This window comes from Cyanistes caeruleus, chromosome 5 (assembly GCF_971803275.1).
Source record: "Cyanistes caeruleus chromosome 5, bCyaCae1.hap1.1, whole genome shotgun sequence".
Taxonomy (NCBI): Eukaryota; Metazoa; Chordata; class Aves; order Passeriformes; family Paridae; genus Cyanistes; species Cyanistes caeruleus.
The window spans coordinates 39,298,711-39,318,425 of NC_141705.1; the positions used below are offsets into that span (position 1 = coordinate 39,298,711).

Genomic DNA, 19,715 nt, shown 5'->3' on the forward strand with positions numbered 1-19,715 from the left:
CTTTATGTTTCACAGCAGATTTTCTGTCGAAGTCTAAGGTTTTACAGCACAATCATTTTGGAATATCATGCCATATCTGTTAGCACGCATTAGTGACAATGTAGAACATAGTAAGTTAACATAAATTAAGATAATCACTATTAAATCAATAAGTTTGTGACAACAGTTATTTAATTAGAGAATCCCTGAAAGCACCAGGCATCAAATAAAATTAGGTTTAATCATTTTACTGAGTCTTTGCATCGAGGTAATCCTTTTAAGCATTGATCAACAGACATTGCAAGTGTTTCATATATTTGGACAGGTCTAATTACTCAGCTCAAGATAAATATAGAGATTAAATATTAAGCAATGCTTGGTGTTTTGGGTTTATTTCTTATGGTCTCTGTTACATTTGTTGGTCATTATAAATAATACAGTTGCATTTGCAGCTTTGCCTCCCAGCATCCGCAGTCCATGATGCAGAATTTAAAAGGTGACTTTATCAGAGAAGAAATTAGAAAGTGGTAAGGAGCTTGTGTGAGTTCCTTATTGAGCTCTCTCAGGTAATAGCTTAAACCTGAGAAAACATTTCTTCTTTAAAAATGATGCAATCCTAGATATTAACACCTGCATTTCATATCTCTTGAATGTGGTATTTGAAGACTAGTAGAAATGGGAATTGAATGAAAATACAGCGAGTATGGAAGGGATTAAAGTATCAAATTAAAAGGAGCCTTAAACACAAAAATGTGTTTAAATGGAGATTCTCAACAGTGTCTTGCAATACTACAAAATACTTTTCATATTTAAATTTTGATATCTATTTAAGACATCTAGTATCTTCTGAGATGTCTTGCTTTGATGCATCATCCCAACAGACTATTGTGTGCTGTCAGAGATGTCTATTTTCTCCCAATTCTACTTTTGAAATGATTTACAAATAAAGTCTTATTTATGTAAGTCATAAACAATATTGCACTTTGTTACCATGTGGTTGCTCTTGGTCATTAAATAAGAACAAGTAATTTTTTTGTTTACAGAAGCATTAGGTACCAGTTAAGGTTAATTTTCTTTCTGATAGAAAGGGCATCTGAATTACTGCCCTTTAAAAAATAGAGGACTGGGAATGTTCTTTTAGTACAGAGTGATACATTTCTATTAAACAGAAGCTAAGCAAATGCTGATAATGAAAGAAACTTGATCTGATTTGAGTGTGTGCATATATCTTCTAACCCTATATTATCTTACCCCTCTTGTATTCTGTATTTACTTATATGCTGATATAAAAAAAAAAAAGTCATAGCATGCCTGAAACATTCAGTGATGGCAAAATATGTTAAAGGTGTTTTTTACTTTTGACTCGATGGTAGCTTGGTAATTCATATTTACATTTCTTTTTTAAGAGTGTGGTGATCACTGCCAAAGTCATAGAACCTGCAGAGAAATTTCTTTGGTACACCTCTATGAAATCAAAAGTACTCACCATTAGAAACTACTGCCAGAGCAAACTCTAAGATCCAGGTGTGACCAGAGGAGTCTGAGAGGAAAAAAGTCCAAACTTCTGAGCAGTCATTACCATACTGCTTGCTTTCAATTCTTACTGCCCTGTGGTGTGAGGTATGAACCACCTGGCTTTGTCATCAGTTTTCTAATAATGCTGATGATAAGTGATATCAAATACTGCATAGGACTTACTGTGGGACTAGTTCCCTTTTGACCCAATTCAATAAATATTTTGCAGTCCTCAACATAGAAGGACCTCCTGCATTTTTGTTTGATTTCTGGTGCAGCTACATAGTGTCGTCAAGGCAACCTACTCCAGTGTTATCTTTCTTGCAGTAAACTGTCTCAAAACATCAGTAGCCTCAAATAATTGCCTGCAATATGTGGGGTCAGACACTTCAGCAGTATGCACAAAGGCACAAAGCTATTACTTTCTCATTGGCTATCATGTCATTATAGCAAATAACTTTGGGCTCAGGGGACAACGTGTATATTAAAGCTTGTAAAGTAAAAATGATTCTTTGGCATTTATATCCTATTGTGATGCCTCAGGGATGCAAGGGACTACTTTGTTCAGACAGTCGTATTCTTAATTTTTGAGGATAGTAGAGCATTACTGCTAATTTATCTGTACACAGACAGGGTGCTGTACTTCACAGGATACTGCTGTATTGCATTTTCTGCCACAAGAACAACACTAGAACATAGCTTGCTTATGGTGGCAAAATTCTTATGGTGGTGCCATCTCCATATGTTTTTCTCTTCCATGCAGAACACAGCTTTATTCACACAGCTGTTCCAGTTCCCATGGACTTCTGGCAAAAGATTCTTGTGCCTCTTACCTTGAAACCATCATAACAAACCCTTAGACTTGTTAAAAGCCATCTTAGTGTGATGCTTTGCTGGGACACCCCCATTTGCAGCATCCTTCCTGGAGGTAGAGCAGGATGTTTGTATGGTCACTGCTTTGAACTTGCATTCTTTAAAGAGGCAATGAAAAATATTATACCAGAAAGCTAAATGAAAACTGTGTCCTCTTCTAATTAAATGCCAGTAACCAAATTGGCTACTTCTGCTGCTCAGTAGCATTTACAAAAGCAAAGGGAATTTGAGAGATTGTTCAGCCCTGGGTATTAGTAGTGTTATCCACCATTGCACAGACCCATGAACATGAGCTCTGGGAGGTACAAATCTTCTGTGCTTTCTGAGGCTGAAATAAACAGTTTGGTCTGAGCTGTTTCACAGATGCAATTTGCATCAAAAGATTCAATTCCCATTTTAGTTAGAGAGCCCTACTCCATCCTGCAGTTCATCAGCCTCTCTCTAATTTTTAAGAACTTGGGGTCTCCTTTTCATTTTTTTTGTTTCAGCCCTTTCAGTGTTTTGTTTTAGAGCTTGACCTCGTCAATAGTTATAACTAAGGAAGAACTGGGAAGCTGAAGCATTGAAAATAATTAAGAGAATCTCTGGCTTTACAAATAAAGAAACTGTAAATGGAATGCTGACACAAAATGTATAGCTAGTAATATGAAATTAAAAGAGCATAATCAACCCAAGCATTGACCTAAACTAGTCATTGTTATTCATGGAGTTTTTTAAAAATGCCATTTTTACCATTTAATTTTGAAGTTAGGAACTTTACCGGCTCCCATGGGAGAGGGCTGCTATTCATGATCTGATTAATGTAGATAATTACCTGTCATATAATTAACACATACAATTTTACAGTTGTTATTTGCCTCAAATTTATTTTGCCTCGGACCTATTGATGTGAGAATGATCTGTTCCCAGGTTGATGCTTGCTTGTTGGTGGAATGCATGCTAAAAATGGCTTTTCTTTAACATAGTTCTTTTGAACACTGAAATTCAAGTAATGGATCTAAATTATGACCAAATGGGATAACCTTTACTTTACTCAGGTTTGGTGGTTTTTGTTAATTTAATTTTATTCCTGTAGCATTTAACTAAAATTATAGGGAAAAAAAAAATTTCCTCTTTTTTTTCAGAATGAATAGGTTCCCTCAGGTCTTTCCTAGAGCACTAGGCTGTAGTTTTATTTTAATTACTATAGCTTTCCTTAGCACAGCTTTCCTCTATTTTTTTATTCTTTAATTGGATCAAAAGAATCTCTCTTGTGGGAAAATTAAAAGACAGAGAAGGCAAGTATAACTATTCACTGGGAAGTCAGTTGTCTTCCTAAAGCCATATTTATAGATGAAAAGCATCCGTTCCTTTTTAAAATCTTTGTTATGTGGCAATTCATACCTGTGTGGATACTGTGTATATAGCTGCAGAAAAAGGATATGTCTAGGTATGTTTAAACAATAATGTATTGAAAAATACCAGGGTTTTGACAAAGACATTTAAACCAAACCACATCTTGTAGCAATTTCAACTGATTCTCAGCAGGCTGGACAATTTAAAATAGATGAAATTAAGCACTGTGGTGAATACTGGAGAGAAGGTGATTAAAGTAAAGACTAAAAAAACTGTGATCATATTCTACAACTTGTTTTAGGTGCCTAAAGCAACAGATCTTCAGAGAAATTTCCTTCAACTGGACATAACTGAGGAACTACAGGGAGTGGAGAGGCATACAAAACTATGTAATAGGATGTCGGTCTCCAGCATGTCATTGTATCAGTTTTTCTAATTTCTCTCCTTTTCCAATTCCTGCCATTCTTTTGAAGCCTTCTGTCCATGTCCATCACACAATAAACACTCAGATGTGCAAAGGGAACCCACCCTACTTGGTATTCAAAGGCAGAGGCTTGGGCACAGACTGTTGGGAGATGGTTTGTTATGGCAACTATAGTGAGAAAGGACTTGTGGTTGCTTTGACCCCAGCAGAATCCATCTCAAATCTAGCACTGAGCCTATGTCATGGCTGCTTTTATATTGCCTATAGAACACAAACCACAAAATGCAGCAGCCCTACCTGCTTTGGTCAGAAAAAGAAATCTCAGCATAACTGGTCTTGCAGAAAAATTATGGTCTGTGCTCTTGTGGTATGGCAGTTCAACTGACTAATTTTTTATTTTTTTTTTTAATGGTTTTCTTTGTGTGTGAATGTGTCTAAGTTGTTATTTGAAAACTGGACTGTGATTTCAAGGTATTTTCTACTTAGTGACAGAAGCAGATATCATGCCTTCAATTAGATATGCTGCTCTTTTGGAAATACAGAGTAGGCAGAGGCAGGAGTCGACAACTGCAAAGAGAACAAAAGTGACAAACTAGATCCTTTTGATAGAATTATCATAGAAATACTGTAGGGAGAGCAGACAACAGTAGCATCTGTTTCTGTTCTTGACTAACTGTGATAAAAAGTTATTGGAGACATAGATTCTACCCCCTTTATCCCTGTTTCTTTATGGGTTACCAACATGCAGCTTCTTTTTTGATTTTTGAGTAATAAAGGCATGTGCCCAGGCACCTGAAGTAAATATTTCCTAGAGTTCTAGATGTGTGCCTCTTGCTCTTAGTACCAGGTGTTCCCCATAGGTTTACATTATGGTGGTAGTTCACTCCTGATCAGTGGTTTAATGTTGTACCTGCAGTTTCTCTGTCAGGATTATTTTTAGATAAGGTAGGTGAAGTGCACTGTGCTTGGAGATAATGATTTTTTTCTTAAAGCTCTTACAAGGCAAGAAAACAAAAAGTTACTGTGAAAGAGGAGTTCATGATAGGCTCTATGGAACAAAAGATTGGTTAATGTCCTTTCAGCGTTCAAAGGAGACACTTGGAAAGTAACACTTTGTCGAGTACTTCTGCATTCTATATATTGATGTGAAGCCATTTCTTGCAGATGGGAGCTAGAAAGAGGTTCCCAATATGGAGGGATTGTGCTATAATTACTTGCCACAGGGTTTCTTGCACATCTCTCCAAAGCATCTGTTGTTGGCCTCTATCTGAGGCAGAGCCCTGGATGAGAGGGACACGAGGTCCTGTATTTCCAAAGCATAAGTGGTTTTTCTTGTTTGTTCATTTTGGTTTTGATTTGGTTTTTGGCTTTTTTGGGTTTTTTTTTGTTAGTCTGTGTTGGGATGATTAGGATGCAGGTACTGAAGTTCTTTTAGTTGGTAAATGACAAGTATTCTCAATACCACTTTCATACTGCAAAAACAGCTACTTCATTTTAGAAATTATATTCTTGAATTGCTTAATTTTTACACTTCTTAATTTCTACACTTCTCTTTTGCGTTTTTTAAGGGTTTGTTAATTGATGTCATACACAGCTAAAAATTGCATAAGCTTGTGAAGAGTGCATACTGATTATATCACTTAAGTCCAGCTGCTTTAATTATCACTTAAAAAAGAAATAATGTGCCATCCTGGTTATGATAAAACCAAATTATTAGTTCTTCGCAGATGATAAGGTGTTTATCAAGTGAGATTTTTCATTATGTATTTCTTTTATTACTCTAGCTATGCATATCACACAAAAGTGAATTAAAGTATGTTTCTCTTTAGAAATGCACACACTTTTGGTTCAGTTTAAAATTTTTAATAGGTGTTTTAAATACACCAAAGGCATTGTTTTGAATTCCAGTCAGGTTTGTTTAGTATCTCCTAGGGATAGAAATAGATTCTGGGCAAACTTCAGACAGGTTTGCCAGACAATGATCTGATCAAATTAGAACATCTAATGAGATAGCTGGATCAAGGTAAGGCTGTGTATAGATAGAGCCATATGATCCACCAGGTGACATGGGATTTTAAAAATTAATTTTGTTTTCCTGTTCAGCACTTAACATAGCAGGGGCCCAATTATGGCCTTCTATTTTTGATCCTTACAAGAGTTTATTCTCTGGGATACATCTTTTGAAAAAAGGCAATGACATAAATGTTTTCTGGATTTTCTGTAAGCCTTTTCAGTTCTTCCTTCTCTCTGGATGTGTTTGGGGAAGAGAACACAGTGTAGGTGTTTTCATGGCCCTTGCCTTGTCAGCCATCAGACCTGGCTCGTTCTGTTGGGCTGTCTGAGGGGCACTTCTCACGCTGGAGCAGGACGTGGGGACACACTCCTAGTCCTGTAAATCACAGTCCCCACGGTACAGGCTGTAACCACGTGTTGTTTAGATGGCACAGAGAGGCCCAGAATGCTTTTATTCAAAGAACAACGTTTGAAGTCTCATCTCTTCTGAACACTTCAGATTTCTGCCAGGCTATTTTATTTTCCCAACGTGAGTGGAGCCCTGTTGTCCTTTATTACTATTATTTCTTCGTCTTCCACCCACTGCACAAATTCCATTCTGCAAACTACCGTGGCAGCTGCTTTCCTCCAGCTGGTAGGTTGATAGCAGTGAACAGCTCACTGTGGAGCCTGAGCCAATTAGTACTGCAACAAGTGACCAGAAAACCCTCCCTAATATAAATAACTCTGAGCTACATGTTCAGACTGTTGACACATCTTCACTGCTCGGCTCACTTCAGCATACACCGCAACAGTTCTTTTTCAAATGTGCTGGCTAAATCCTTTGGGTTGAGTTTCAGATAAGAAGGATCTTTTTCTGTGTGTTTTTTAGTCTGTGTGCAGAGTGCAGTTTCTGCAGCAGCCTCTAGTAAGTAATTTTAGCCTTTATTTTGCGGGCATAATTACTTTAAGATATATGTTGGCTGAAAGTATTTCTTCAGACTGTAGAATGAATTCAGAAAATGTTGCATCATGCCTTTGGCTCTAGGCGAGAGCAGAAATCCTTCCAGCTGTGGGTGTTATTTACATTATATACATAGTCATTTTTTCTGCTAAATGATGGATGGGGAGAAAAAAGTCACCAAAAATATTTAATATTAGCAATGTCCCACTTATACCAGATTCCCCTGTCAGACCTCCTTACATGCAATTTTTAAAACAGGGTTCCTGAAAATACCCAGGAGTTAAAAAGTCCAGGCAGTCATCACATGTTGCAAAGCAGCCCATAAACTTCACCTTCAATATTTGGCATCCTCTGTGCTGAGCCCCTGCAGGAGAGAGACCTTCAGCTGTAGAGGTGTGAATCTGCAAACCTGCAGTAGAACTGCAGTTGCCTCAGGACATCTGTGTAGACAAAAAAATCTGTAGCCAGTGTGACAGAATATTAGCATGAACAGGAGGCAGCACATGGACACAAAGTGGAGGATGGGAGCAGGCAGGCAGCAAATCTACAATGTGAAGGTGGAGAAAAGAAGCCCAGGCAGCAGAGTTTGCTGAGTGCCACTGTGAGGTGTTGCTGGAGACAGCTTTTGTGCGAGCAGCGTGAAGCTTTCGGTTCTGCATTGGGCCCTCATGAAACCACTCTGCAGAAAGCGTAATGTAGGGAGGGAATTAAAATTGCAGATTTGCTTCTGTGAAGCAGACAGGCCGTGTTGGAATGTAGGATATGAAGCAGCATCCCCACACTCACAAGGAGTATTTTCAGAAGATACTAAAAAATATCCATAATTATTCATCACATATTGATTAATCAAGCTTTTATTAGAAGTGACATGCAGGGAGGCAGATTTTTGTCCTTTAAATATGAGACGTTTTCTCAAACTGTGTTACAGGAAAGGGAAGTGGCTGGCTACATAGGACTTAAAGTTCCCTCTGTGTTTTAGGGTTTGTTTGTTTGTTTGTTTTAATTAATTTTGTTTTACTTCCTCAGAAGACTCATGACTACATTTTGTAATCTGGGATTTGAAATCAGTAACCACTCTTGAAGTTTCTGAGTGAAATTTTCTTTAGGAAACAAAAGCAAAACGTGAAGTAGAAATTTAGAACAGGGTACAGTTTTACAGCTGCCACTTTAAAGATTATTCCAAATTTCTCTGGTGGTAAAGCAGCTGGAAGTGGTTGGGGTGGGACGAGTGTTTCTGATCACATTCACAATCCAGCTTCTTTCCATTCTTGGTAGGAACCTGTGAGTCAGGCAGTCTCCTACCACCCTCCAGTGGTTTCCAGAGCACCGTGCAAGCGACATCTTCGGAAAGCTTATTCAGAAAATAAAAAGGGGGCTGGGGAAAAAAATAAGAAAAAAGAAAAGCTTTCTGCTGGGGATGCATAATGTTAGGTCTTCTGGTTCTGGTTAGACGTTACAAAGTATTCTAGCACACCTGTTCTGTGAAGCACTATGATACTCATGAGTTTGCTTGCATTTGCAGGACATTAAACCATCTGCACCTGTGATGGTTCCCAGTCTGTGTTTGTATTGCTGCCAGGATCCCAGAATCTGTGGGTGTGACAGTTGGATGTACAACAGTGAAGGGGTGTTTTGTAGGGGGCTGTGCAAAAGCTACAGGTTCTTCTATGAATTTAGTGACTCAGTAATTTGCAAGTCATTATAGATGTCTCCTCCTGCTGTAGTCTTCCATTTATTTCTCTTGTTACATTCTCTTGTGCACCTTTAGAGCATTAACATCTAAGTTTCCAAGGAAAATCGCATCTGTGTACTTAATTTTGTGCTGTTTTTCTGTTCTTGTAGCATCTGATATTCTATCCATGGCATGTCACAGTATCATTAACATGATTGCTGTATTTTCTTGGCGATCACTGATCAAGATAATAAAACATGACACAATTTATTTTTATCTTGCTATTATGAATGTGGAAAGCCGTGAAAACTGCAGGAGCTTCAAAACACAGCAGGGATGAATTTATCAGAGGTTAAGGAGGCATTGATGTGCTGTGTGACATAAAAGGTAGCGCCTGCCAAACTTCCCCACACAAGTTTAGGATGTATCAAGTCCTGGACGACAAAGCACAAGTAAAAGGGCCTGATGCTTTCATTGTTCAGTATATTGTTGTCTCATCCTTTGTTACGGATTTTCAAGCAATTTTTATTTCACATAACTGTGCTTTTGTCCAAGCAAGTCTGTGCTATAGCTAACAGTTAATTTTTTGATATAAACGTATTGCAAAAATCCTAAAATAGGATATTGCACATTTCTGCTCCAGGACAACATAAATTGCTGGCTCATCTACTAACATCACTCATCTAGTAGAGCATGACTGTATTCACAAAGTACTCTCTGTTCAGCCAACCTAAAATATATGAATAGGATGGAGAAGTTATGTCAGCTATCACTGGGATCACCAGAAGGACAGCACAAAGCTTAGCTGCATTTTTCCTTCTGAGTTCAGCCCCCCATCACCGTAGTTGAGAGAACTGTGATTGCAGCAAGGGCAGGGCAAAACAAAAGAGCAGCTTTGGGGCACACTGAGAGCTGTAAAATGCTCCCAGGTGTCTGTCTGACAGACAGTCTCTCCTTGGACCTTATTCCTTTCCTGTATCCCAAACTGGGAGTATGTGATATTCTGCACAGTCTTCCATTCCCATAATCGCCCTGGCATACCCTGGTGACCTCTCCCAGTGTCTCGGCAGCCACCTTCTGTCTGGTGTGGTAAGGTGTGTGTGGATAGGATAGGCAGGCAAGGCAAGGAGGCTGGCTTGTGGGAGAGGAAAAGGGGCCAGCTGGAGGAAGCAGAGCCCAGTAGGCCTTGGCTTGCTTCTGGCTGGGTTTGATCACGGGATGTTAGCAGAAGGGCCTGCTTCAGCCAATTTCTGCTGGCTTCCTCTCCTTCCTCTCTTGTAAATCTCAGCAGAATTCTGTGAGCTTGAACCTGTATTTACCTATCCTGTCTCTGGGTTGGTTGATTTTGTCTGGGTTTTTTCCACCTACAAAATGTTTACATTTAGACTAATGGGACCAGCATTTGTCTTTGGGCATTCAGATCTACACTGAGGCTTTTGAGTGTGTTAGAGAGTAAAAAGAGACTGCATGTATACATGACAGTGAAAATTATGCTGAGTCTGCTCTCCAACAGACCAAATGGTGTAACATTAAAGCTGAGATAACAGACAAAATCTGTTTAAGAACAACCCATTCTTCATTGTGTTCTATGTTGATCTCTAACAAAGCATCCACAGGTAAGTGAAGGGTTGAGGTAAAACCCTTTCTTCTATCTGGAAAAGGAAAAGGGTTCTTTCTTTGGAAAGAAAGTCTGTTACAAGACTTGAATTGAATTTTCACTGCAAAAAGAAGTGAGCCTTTCTAGGTCAGAGGCTGTGTTACTGGTGACTGTAATGATACGAGACTGTGATAATGCCACATACTCTCTGGCCTGACCACTGAATATTATCTACATGAACTATAATGAATATAAACTTTTGGGGTTTTATTACTTAAAACCAAAACAAAAGGGTTTTTTCATATTTTTTTTTTTAATCTCCCATTTTTCTGGAATGCCATACAAAACTCAGCAAGTAAGCTTAGTTTTCACTTAAAAGTAGATGTATAAGAAACTGAAATGAGGTCTCAGCTAATAAATAAGACAATGACTAAAACAATGACTGTGACTCTTTATAAATTACTCAGGAAGTACTTACATTTTTCTAAACTGTTATCTATACTTTGTGAAGCATGGGAGAAGTGATTCTAGAGAGACTCCACCAGGAATGCTGCATCCAGCAATGGTGCCCACCCAGGTCATGTTGGAGAGAGTCCAGAAGAGGCCACAAAAAATGATCAGAGGGCAGAGGCACCTCTCCTATGAGGAAAAGCTGGCAGCTAGGGTTGCTCAGCCTGGAGAAAATAAGTCTCCAAGACTTTATTGCACCCGTCCAGTACCTAAATGGGGCCTGTAAGAAGGATGGAGCAAACATTTTAGCAGGGCTACTTACAATAGTAGTATAAGGGATAATGATTTTAAACAAAAAAAAAAACAAAAACAAAAGGAAACAAAAAAAACCCAACAAAACCAAACCAAAAAAAGGGTATATCCAGACTAGACTGAGAAGAAACTTCTTATGATGAGAATGGTGAAACAGTGGAACAGATTGCCCAGGGAAGTGGCAAGTGCCCCATCATGGGAAACATTATGGTCAGGTTAGATGAGGCTCTAAGCAAGCTGGTGCAATTGCAGATGTGCCTGCTCATTGCAGGGGGTTGGACTGGATGACCCTTAAGGTCTCTTCCAACACAAAAATATTCTATGATTCATAGGATTTTGACAAGGGCTAGAAAATGTTGTAGAGATTGTGTTTTGAGGCAACAGCTCTAAAACATGCAAGATTTAACTGCCATCAAGGACTGGAGTTTGTTTGGCTTGGTATGTCCTGCTCTACAAGCAGGAAGAAGTATTTCTGAGATTTATTCCCCTTGGTGACATGGCAGTGTCCCATCTCAGGTTTTACTGCAGCTGTGCCCCTTCAAAATGTAACATGACAGCAAAGAGTATTCAAAGCAGAATGGTTATGTTGGTCCAGGTTAAAGGCTAAACATCTAGCTTGGATGGCATCCCCAGCCCTAACCTTAAGGAATTTAGAAAAATTTCTTATTTCCTTGAAAGAAAATTTTAAAAAATCCCAAATAGTGAAAACAGCTAATGAAACCAGAACAATCCAAAAACCTAAACAAGGAAAACCAAGACAAACTCACAGCTTGGCAGTAAATGTGCAGCATGGCAGTGCTCTGCAGTGGCCAGGGATGCTGTCCTAGCTGTAGCAGGTGGCAGCAGTGCTGTGGCACTGAGCTGAGTGCAGCTCAGCCCAATGTTCACAGGACCACAGGGAGGTGGCACTCACAGCTCATGCTTTGTACTGCTTTCCTTCCTCAGATGCCAGTACTGACTCCGTGATTATCCATCACAGCTGAGGCTTTTTGCTTTTAAGTGCCCTGTTCTTTCATCTGTTTTCAAAGGCAAATGTTTTAGGAGAGAAGGGTTTTGTTTTGAAGAAGTGCTGGAAGAAAAACCCATGTCACAAGTGAGATTACAAAAAATCGCCTCAAGGGCTGCATTGTTCAGTTGCAGAGAATAGCCTATTTCATCTTAAAATAGCCTTAACTTAAGCCAGGATTTAGCACTGTAATTCACAAACACGTGCCTGGAAGATCCTCCTTACATTAATGAGGCTATTTGCCTGCTATCATATATGATCATTTCCATGTAATCATCTTTTCGAGTTTATTGAATTTAATCCTCAATGCAGTTGCATTTCCTATGCTTTTGTTCTATGGGAAGACTGTTACATAACTGCATTCCTATAATTTTAATACATATTACAGACAAATGTTTGAGCTTTTTCTTCTCTCACCACCAGAAATGCAAATTTAGAGTAAATATTAATATTTTTACCTGTCTATTAACATGTTAAGGCTGTACTGTAATGAAATTACTTAAGATATCATTCACAAGCAGACAGAACAGTGTTCTTCATTCCTCTGAATCTGTGAAAATGAGATCATGGTGAATTTTACAGGGACAATTGACACCCTCCTGTAATGCATATTACTAAAACTAAAGGATTTGTTAATTTTATTACTGCTTGTGGTTTTGGTAGGAAGAGCCACAATGGCCTAATCAGTTTAATGTATAATTTTACAAGTGAGACTTTTTAAATTTTTTTTTTTATTTTTTTTATTTCAGTGGGAGAAATTACAGATGACAACAAGTGAGAGGAGAAAAATTGTGTGTTCAGTCACATTCCATATAATTGCAATTACCTGTGTTGTTTGGTCATTGTATGTTTTAATTGACAGAACTGCTGAAGAAATTAAACAAGGCAATGATAATGGTAAGTATCTTTTACCTTCTTCAGTGCTGCTGATAATACAGTGCCTGGCTTTGAAAGGCAGCTCTGTAACCAGTCACACTCTGTTCTTAAATAACAGCTCACATGGCTACACCAAAGGCTTTAGTGCAGAAGTTCCTGAATGTGTCAGTTTGAAAATCTTACTTTATGCCCCAGCAGAGAGAACTCTACTTTGTGTAATCATTACAACAGCTTAACTAGCCTGCTGGTTCTTCCTGGGTTAATCTCCCATTATCTAGGTAATTCTAAAGCTCAGGAAAAAAGATGAGTCAAGTTCAAACAGCTCAGTGCAAGTTCAGATCCTTAAATAGTAATTTATTTATATTAATCACTTGAACCTTGATAGGAAGTAAGGTACGACAGAGCCTCTTCATTAGCAACCTTCCTAATACGAATTGCCAAGAGACTGTTTTCTGGTTGTATTAGTCCTTCTTGTGAGACTTGAGTAGCATGGAAAGCCATTCCTGTGTCCTTTCAAATAGAATTTCACTGTGAATGTCCATGTTCCAGCTGTATTTATTGGTTAGCACTGAAACAGAGAAGTCACGGAGCCTGCATCTGGAGAGATACTGAAAATCCAACTGGCCACGTGTAACAAAATGCGTGCTTAATGTCACTAGGAGCCACACTTGGTGTATGTGGAAAATATAAACATATCCTAAATGTAACTACTTCTGAGTCTTGATCTGAATTTATTTTAAGCACCCTAGAGGAACAAAGGTCTCTGGCTTTGTGTCATATTCCAAAGTTAACGTGGAAAACAAAACAGGTGGAGCTTTGTGATTTGCTGGTTAGATAAATATTTGATAATACTCCTGATGCTTGCCTTTCTTGCCTTAGAGAGGAAAACAAGCAACAAGCCTCAGTAAGTCACAGATGAATACACACTACAAAGTCTTGTTTTGCATTCTTTCAAAATGGGTAACCTTGTCTTTTATCTCAAAAACCTGGCCCAGAGGACAGGACTAGGAATGGCTTTGAACTTCTATTTATGAGTACAACTACATCACCCTACTCATTACAAGGGAGAAGCTATTTCTGTAGATTAGCTGAATTTACATAACAAAACAGCTAACAGGGATTTTTGTTGTTACACACAATGCAAAAGAATCATGTTAATTATTCCTAGTAGGCTCAAAAAGTATTTATGATTTGTGTAGCATTCAGTATTTGCCAAATGTAATGGCTGATTCTTTACTCTAAAAAATGGACAGAGAGATTCCCTGGAGCTACTTACAATATACAGAAGTTAGTGTGAAGAGGGAGCTTTTGCCCTAAAATTTGCTTGTTGCAGGGTTACTTTTGTTACTTTTACAAAAGCAAATAAGTATTTGTGGGGAATAAGACAGACATATATGTAGTTTGCTTTCTTCTCCATTTTCTCTCTTTAAATGTGAATTGCCAAGACAAAGACTGTAAGCACTGGAGAAAAAACACTTTACGAAAGTATTTTGAGAAGGAGAAAAATTGAAAGCCATGAAAAATTTTAATATTATATTTATTACTCTTAATATTCTGAGTTTAAAAATCCCATTTTAAATGGATGTCTCAAATTATTTAAAGGGTTGGGTTTTTTTTTTCTCATTAGGGAAGTATATGATACAAACCCTGTAATTGCTAAACTTGACACAGGTTAATAGAAAAAACAATTTAAAATATATTTAAAATATTCTAGAAGTTACATTGTATCTTGATTCCCTACTTATAGTGGTCGAGAATCAAGTTTCACATAAATTTATTCTGCTTGAAGAAACAGGTCTAGGTTCACCTGACCTTTCTTTCTCCTGGTAAAGTTCAAGTCTGAAAATATGTCAACCCTGGAAAAAAAGTGAAAGATAGAAAACTTTCTGTCCCATACCAGTGAATAAAAAAAGATGCTTCCTACATTATCACAGAAGCAGCAGCAGACTATCTTTAATGTTAAAAGGCAGAAGAAATCCTGGAAGAAAGCCTTTGAGAGTGGTTTTTAGTTTTTCATTTGACCAAATGGTGGTCAAATCAGTGAAAAATGGGAAGCAGTTTCCTATTCCATGGGCAGTTTCTTGGCCAGCTTATGGAATAGGAAACCCTGTCTATTTTCTAGAGCCACAACTGCCCCAATAGCGTGTACGTACCTGGGCATTCTTAGCAAGTGGCTTCTTTTCAATGTGCATTACTGAAACTCAGTGCTTGATATTCAATGTATAACATAAACTTTCTATTTCAAAGGTGTTCTCGAATGGCCATTTTGGACAAAACTCGTTGTGGTGGCCATTGGATTCACAGGAGGCCTGGTCTTCATGTATGTGCAGTGCAAGGTCTACGTCCAGCTGTGGCGCAGGCTGAAAGCCTACAACAGAGTGATCTTTGTTCAGAACTGCCCAGACACCATCAAAAAACTGGAGGAGAAAAGCTCTCCGTGCACTCAGCCCTCGGAGGTGAAGGACGCAGTGGTGGTGCCAGTAGCACAGACAGGTACAAACTCTCAGCCGGCGGCGGAAGAGGCGACGTCGGAGGTCATGCCAGTTTGACACGGACAGCGTTGCTTCTTCCTTGCAGAGTAAGCCGTAGTGTTTGCTACACTACAAATGCTACAAGAAAGTAGAAATGACTGTGCATTTTTTCAGTTAAAAAAAGACCCTGACCAAACAACAAAAAAATACCCCCTACAAAAACCAAAACCGTACAAGGAAAATGGATCCAGCAAAGCAACTTGTTACTGTATGGAATGTGACCGTTCGTGACGTAGTTTTGCAGCTAGTCAGCAAGTGTAGTGAAAGTGGAAGTGTAGAAAGTGCAATAGAGAACAGGTTTAACAGACAATGCCAAACCAATGTGACAATGTACTTTTTTTTTTCCTAACTGGGCTGGCTGGGAAAGTAGGCAACAGAAGTGATACGATGATTTTGTTTACAGAAGACACAAAACCTTTCATCTGTTTACTACTAAAAATTGTATTTGCTATTTACCTTTTCAAAGACACGCTTCAAAGGGTACCAATCCAAGTTATAGGCATTAACAGAAGTACAGAGAGCTGTATTTCAGCACTCCCTCTCTAAGCCTCGTACAGTAACACCTTCATGTGACTGTAGCGGAGCCTGAGTGTTTGGGCAGCTGTGTCAACTACGGATATTTGAACCAGATGTTTTTAAGTATGGCTGGATTTTTGAAAAGCAAGCAGTTCCAACCAGAATAAACTCATGTCTCTGTAAGCTACAGACAGTTTTGTTAAATGTCAGAGAAGTACAGGAAGGAGAGAATATGTAGATATGCATTTAGAAGAGCAGCTCCGCTGTGTATTTTACTTTATAGGAGGGAATTAGGAATAAATTGGATACACAAATTATTAAGGCAGAACTGTAAATGAAAAAAAGAAAAAAAAACCAGTTTACTGCAGAATTACACAGAAGTAAATTGTCTATTATCAAAGGTCTGAAAAAGGATGACACATACTGAAGATGGAAGCTACTTTTGGTTTTATTTTTTAAGATTCATGATACAGAAAGGTAGATTGAAGAGAACATGCCTACCTACATATCTTAAGAAAACATTAGTTTTTATCTCCTTGTTCTAAAAAGCTAGTTTTTATCTTCCTGACTGAAAAAAAAATCAATTGTTTCCTTCTGTACAGGTAAACTTAAGGTGTTAGAGGTTCAACAGTCGTTAATTTTGTGTTTTGAGCACTGGCATATAAAAATGAAGTGTGAATAGCATTAAAAGGTGCAATAGATAAATGAATGTAGATATAATACTGTGTCCAACAGGGTGAATTATATATAAAGAACCAAATTTGTGATTCACTTTGCAAAACTGTGGTGTTTACTACAAGGACACAAGAGCAAGTATTGACTCAGAGTAGTTATGTACTGGTGTGGGCAAGTCTGGGGCTTGAACATAATGTGTATTTTAAAAAGAAGTTAAAAGTTCTTTTTTTAATCTTGTATTTAGTAAAGGAAGAAAAGCAAAAAGGCAAATAAAGAATCAGATAATGAGGACAGGAGAGTAGAGATTCACTTAAAGGAGAGGTATGTGCCACACGTGTCAACTAGAGTTCTACAGAAGCCTTGAAGTTTCTGCTGGTAAATTTTCTCTTTATACACTCAAATATTTACAGTGAAGTAACCGAATCATCCCATTCTTGCAAATATCCAGGCTGCTGTGCCTAAGATGTATTGGAATTCATATACTAGGTATTCCTTTGTGAATGTTTACTGGCTTAAGGCTCAGGGAATACTAGAAGTAGCAGTGTTAGCAAGAAATGTGTCTTTAATCAGATCATTATACTCTTTTGTATTGGAATTGCTCTTGTAATTTGGCTGTGACTAAGTGATTGTTATCTGGCTAGACAGGACACAAAATATTGGTGCTTGAATGGGTCCTCAATACATGTCAATATTTGCTGTAAGTTACTCCAGGTGAGTCAGATTAACGTTGAATTTTTTTATGTAATGGCACATACTTTTTATATAAAATAATTTCCCAACTATACAACTGCAACTTCCAATTGTAGCAGCTTCTTAATTGAAATAACATACAAGAGAAACCAAATCATTTTTCCATTTAAAATTGTGGAGGAGCAGAAGGTCTTCAGAGCATGATGACACAGCTAAGGAATGTTTGTAACTGCACATGCTTAAAATAGTCTGCAATGGCATGGTTTTCAAAAAGCTACCCATTAAAAGGTAAATCTCATGATAGCTGACACTTAAAATTACTAACTTCATCTGAATGTTTGGAAAGATGTTTACAATAAACCTGTGGAATCAGCAAAATTTATTGACAATGAACATTATTATGAAGGATAAATTAAGAGCTTTCTGAAATAATAGTTTCTTACTAAGTGAAAGTAACCCTGCTTCTTTAGCCAGCTTCTTCTTTGACTGTGGTAGCACCATGGCCCCACTGAAAGTACTTTATCCTGTACTTTGTCAGCTTACTGGAAAGTAATTCACATTGGGGTTTTTTTCTTGAACTAGTATAAAATTCACCTCGAAGAAGAAAATACCTGAAGATTCTGAAAGCAGAACTGTAGCATTTTACATTTTTTTAAAAACACACTGAAGAGTCAGCAACAGAAAAAACAACGTGAAAATTTTTATACCAATGCCTTCAAACACTGTTCTGGCACTCAAGTAACTATATATGCAACTGAGTTTACAGTTAAATAAAAGAAAGCAGAAAGACTTCAGTTGAAATTCCTCCTCTCCCTTGGAAATACTGAATGTGGACAGCAGGAAAAGGAGCAAAATTGAACACTGTCTGCTGAGATGGACAATGAGACAAGTCACCAGCAAGAGAGATTTCGGCTGGCTTGAAGCAGCCTTTAACCTTTTAAAGCATTACAGTGTTAGCCTGTGCATCCCTTTCTCTTCTTAGATGCATTGGATTTTCTAGAGCTTTCAGGGATTTCATGCAGGATTGGAATTTGTTTCTGAAGCAGGGTACAACCTCTTCAAGAGGGCAAGGAGCTATTCATACCACCATGCCTTGGATTCTGGTCTTCAGTAATAAGGAAAGTACACGGATAGAGAAACTAGACAGATGCTTATCAACCAATACTTTTCCATTCCCACACAAAGTACAATTTTCTGTATTAATTTATTAACCACAGTATTCTATCCTGAAAAAAAAAACCAAAAACCAACAAATACACTAAACAGAACAGTATACTGAAGGTTTTAAGGTGAAGTCTAAAGACTTTTTAATGAAGATGCTATCTCAAATAAAGAACCGTATCAAAGTCCTGTGTAGCCACAGTGCAGCTCTGGCAAATATGCTGTGAAATTTGGCCTGGCTAAACCCACAAGGGCAGAACCTGGCTCTGAGCTGCCATTAGCAAGAACAGCTTAATCTGCAGTCTTGTTTAAACCAAGTTTTAATAAAGGTAGGTAGAAGTAATTTGGTGCAGGTCAGAACTGGAAGTTTAAAAAAGATACTCCTGTATTCACTCCTGTGAACATGCACATTTCTTTTCCTGTTTTTAAGTTAAAAGCATTATAAAGTTTATTTCAAACTGGCATAAACATACTACTTTTGACTATCAGTAGCATTACAAAGATTCTTGACTAGTCCAACTGTGCCATTCACACACTGCTCTGACAGTAGTGTTTATTTTTGTTGTGTAGAAAAAATAATAATTCCCCATCTCCAGAACAGTTTATAATTTCCAATAATGCAATGAAACTTACATTCTGATGAAAATATTTTACTGTATATAATATTCGGAACTACAAGTTTGTGTTATTTGTTTAACTCCCTCTCTTTTGCAAAAGAAAAAGTGTATGTTTTTGTGGGTGAATGTGTACTGGAAGACAGAAGGTAAGGGAAACAAAAATAATGTATCTGCTTAATGTTGTGAAAAAATGTATTTGTATTAAACAAATTACTCAAAGTACTGCAGTATTCTACATTTGTCACCTTGTTACCTAGAGTGTCACATGCTGAACATGAATTGGCAAGACCACACTCTTGCAAGAAAGGTGAACAATATATTCAGTTGCTTACCTAATACTGATAAACCTGCTAAGCTGCAAGGGGCTGCTTTTACCCCATCTTGGCAGAATGCTCAGGAAACTACCTCATAGTACAAAAACACTTGAAAGGACTTATAGTTGCTTAACTTGCAGGCTTCAACCCTATAAGGAAGCCTAGAAAGGACCTGGTTTTGCATCCATAGAATAACAGACAGCTAGCACTGGGTTT

At 37.9% G+C, this 19,715-nt stretch overlaps 1 protein-coding gene across 1 annotated transcript in view; it reads left to right on the forward strand.

Moving 5' to 3' along the window:
* The window catches only part of MARCHF1 (membrane associated ring-CH-type finger 1), a 130,249-nt gene extending 111,086 nt beyond the window's left edge, over positions 1–19,163 (forward strand). The window contains 2 exon segments of the mRNA XM_086890382.1: positions 12,869–13,016; positions 15,243–19,163. Of these exon segments, the coding sequence (XP_086746508.1) occupies positions 12,869–13,016; positions 15,243–15,544 (450 nt within the window). The 3' untranslated portion in view covers positions 15,545–19,163.
* Positions 19,164–19,715: the final 552 nt, after the last annotated feature.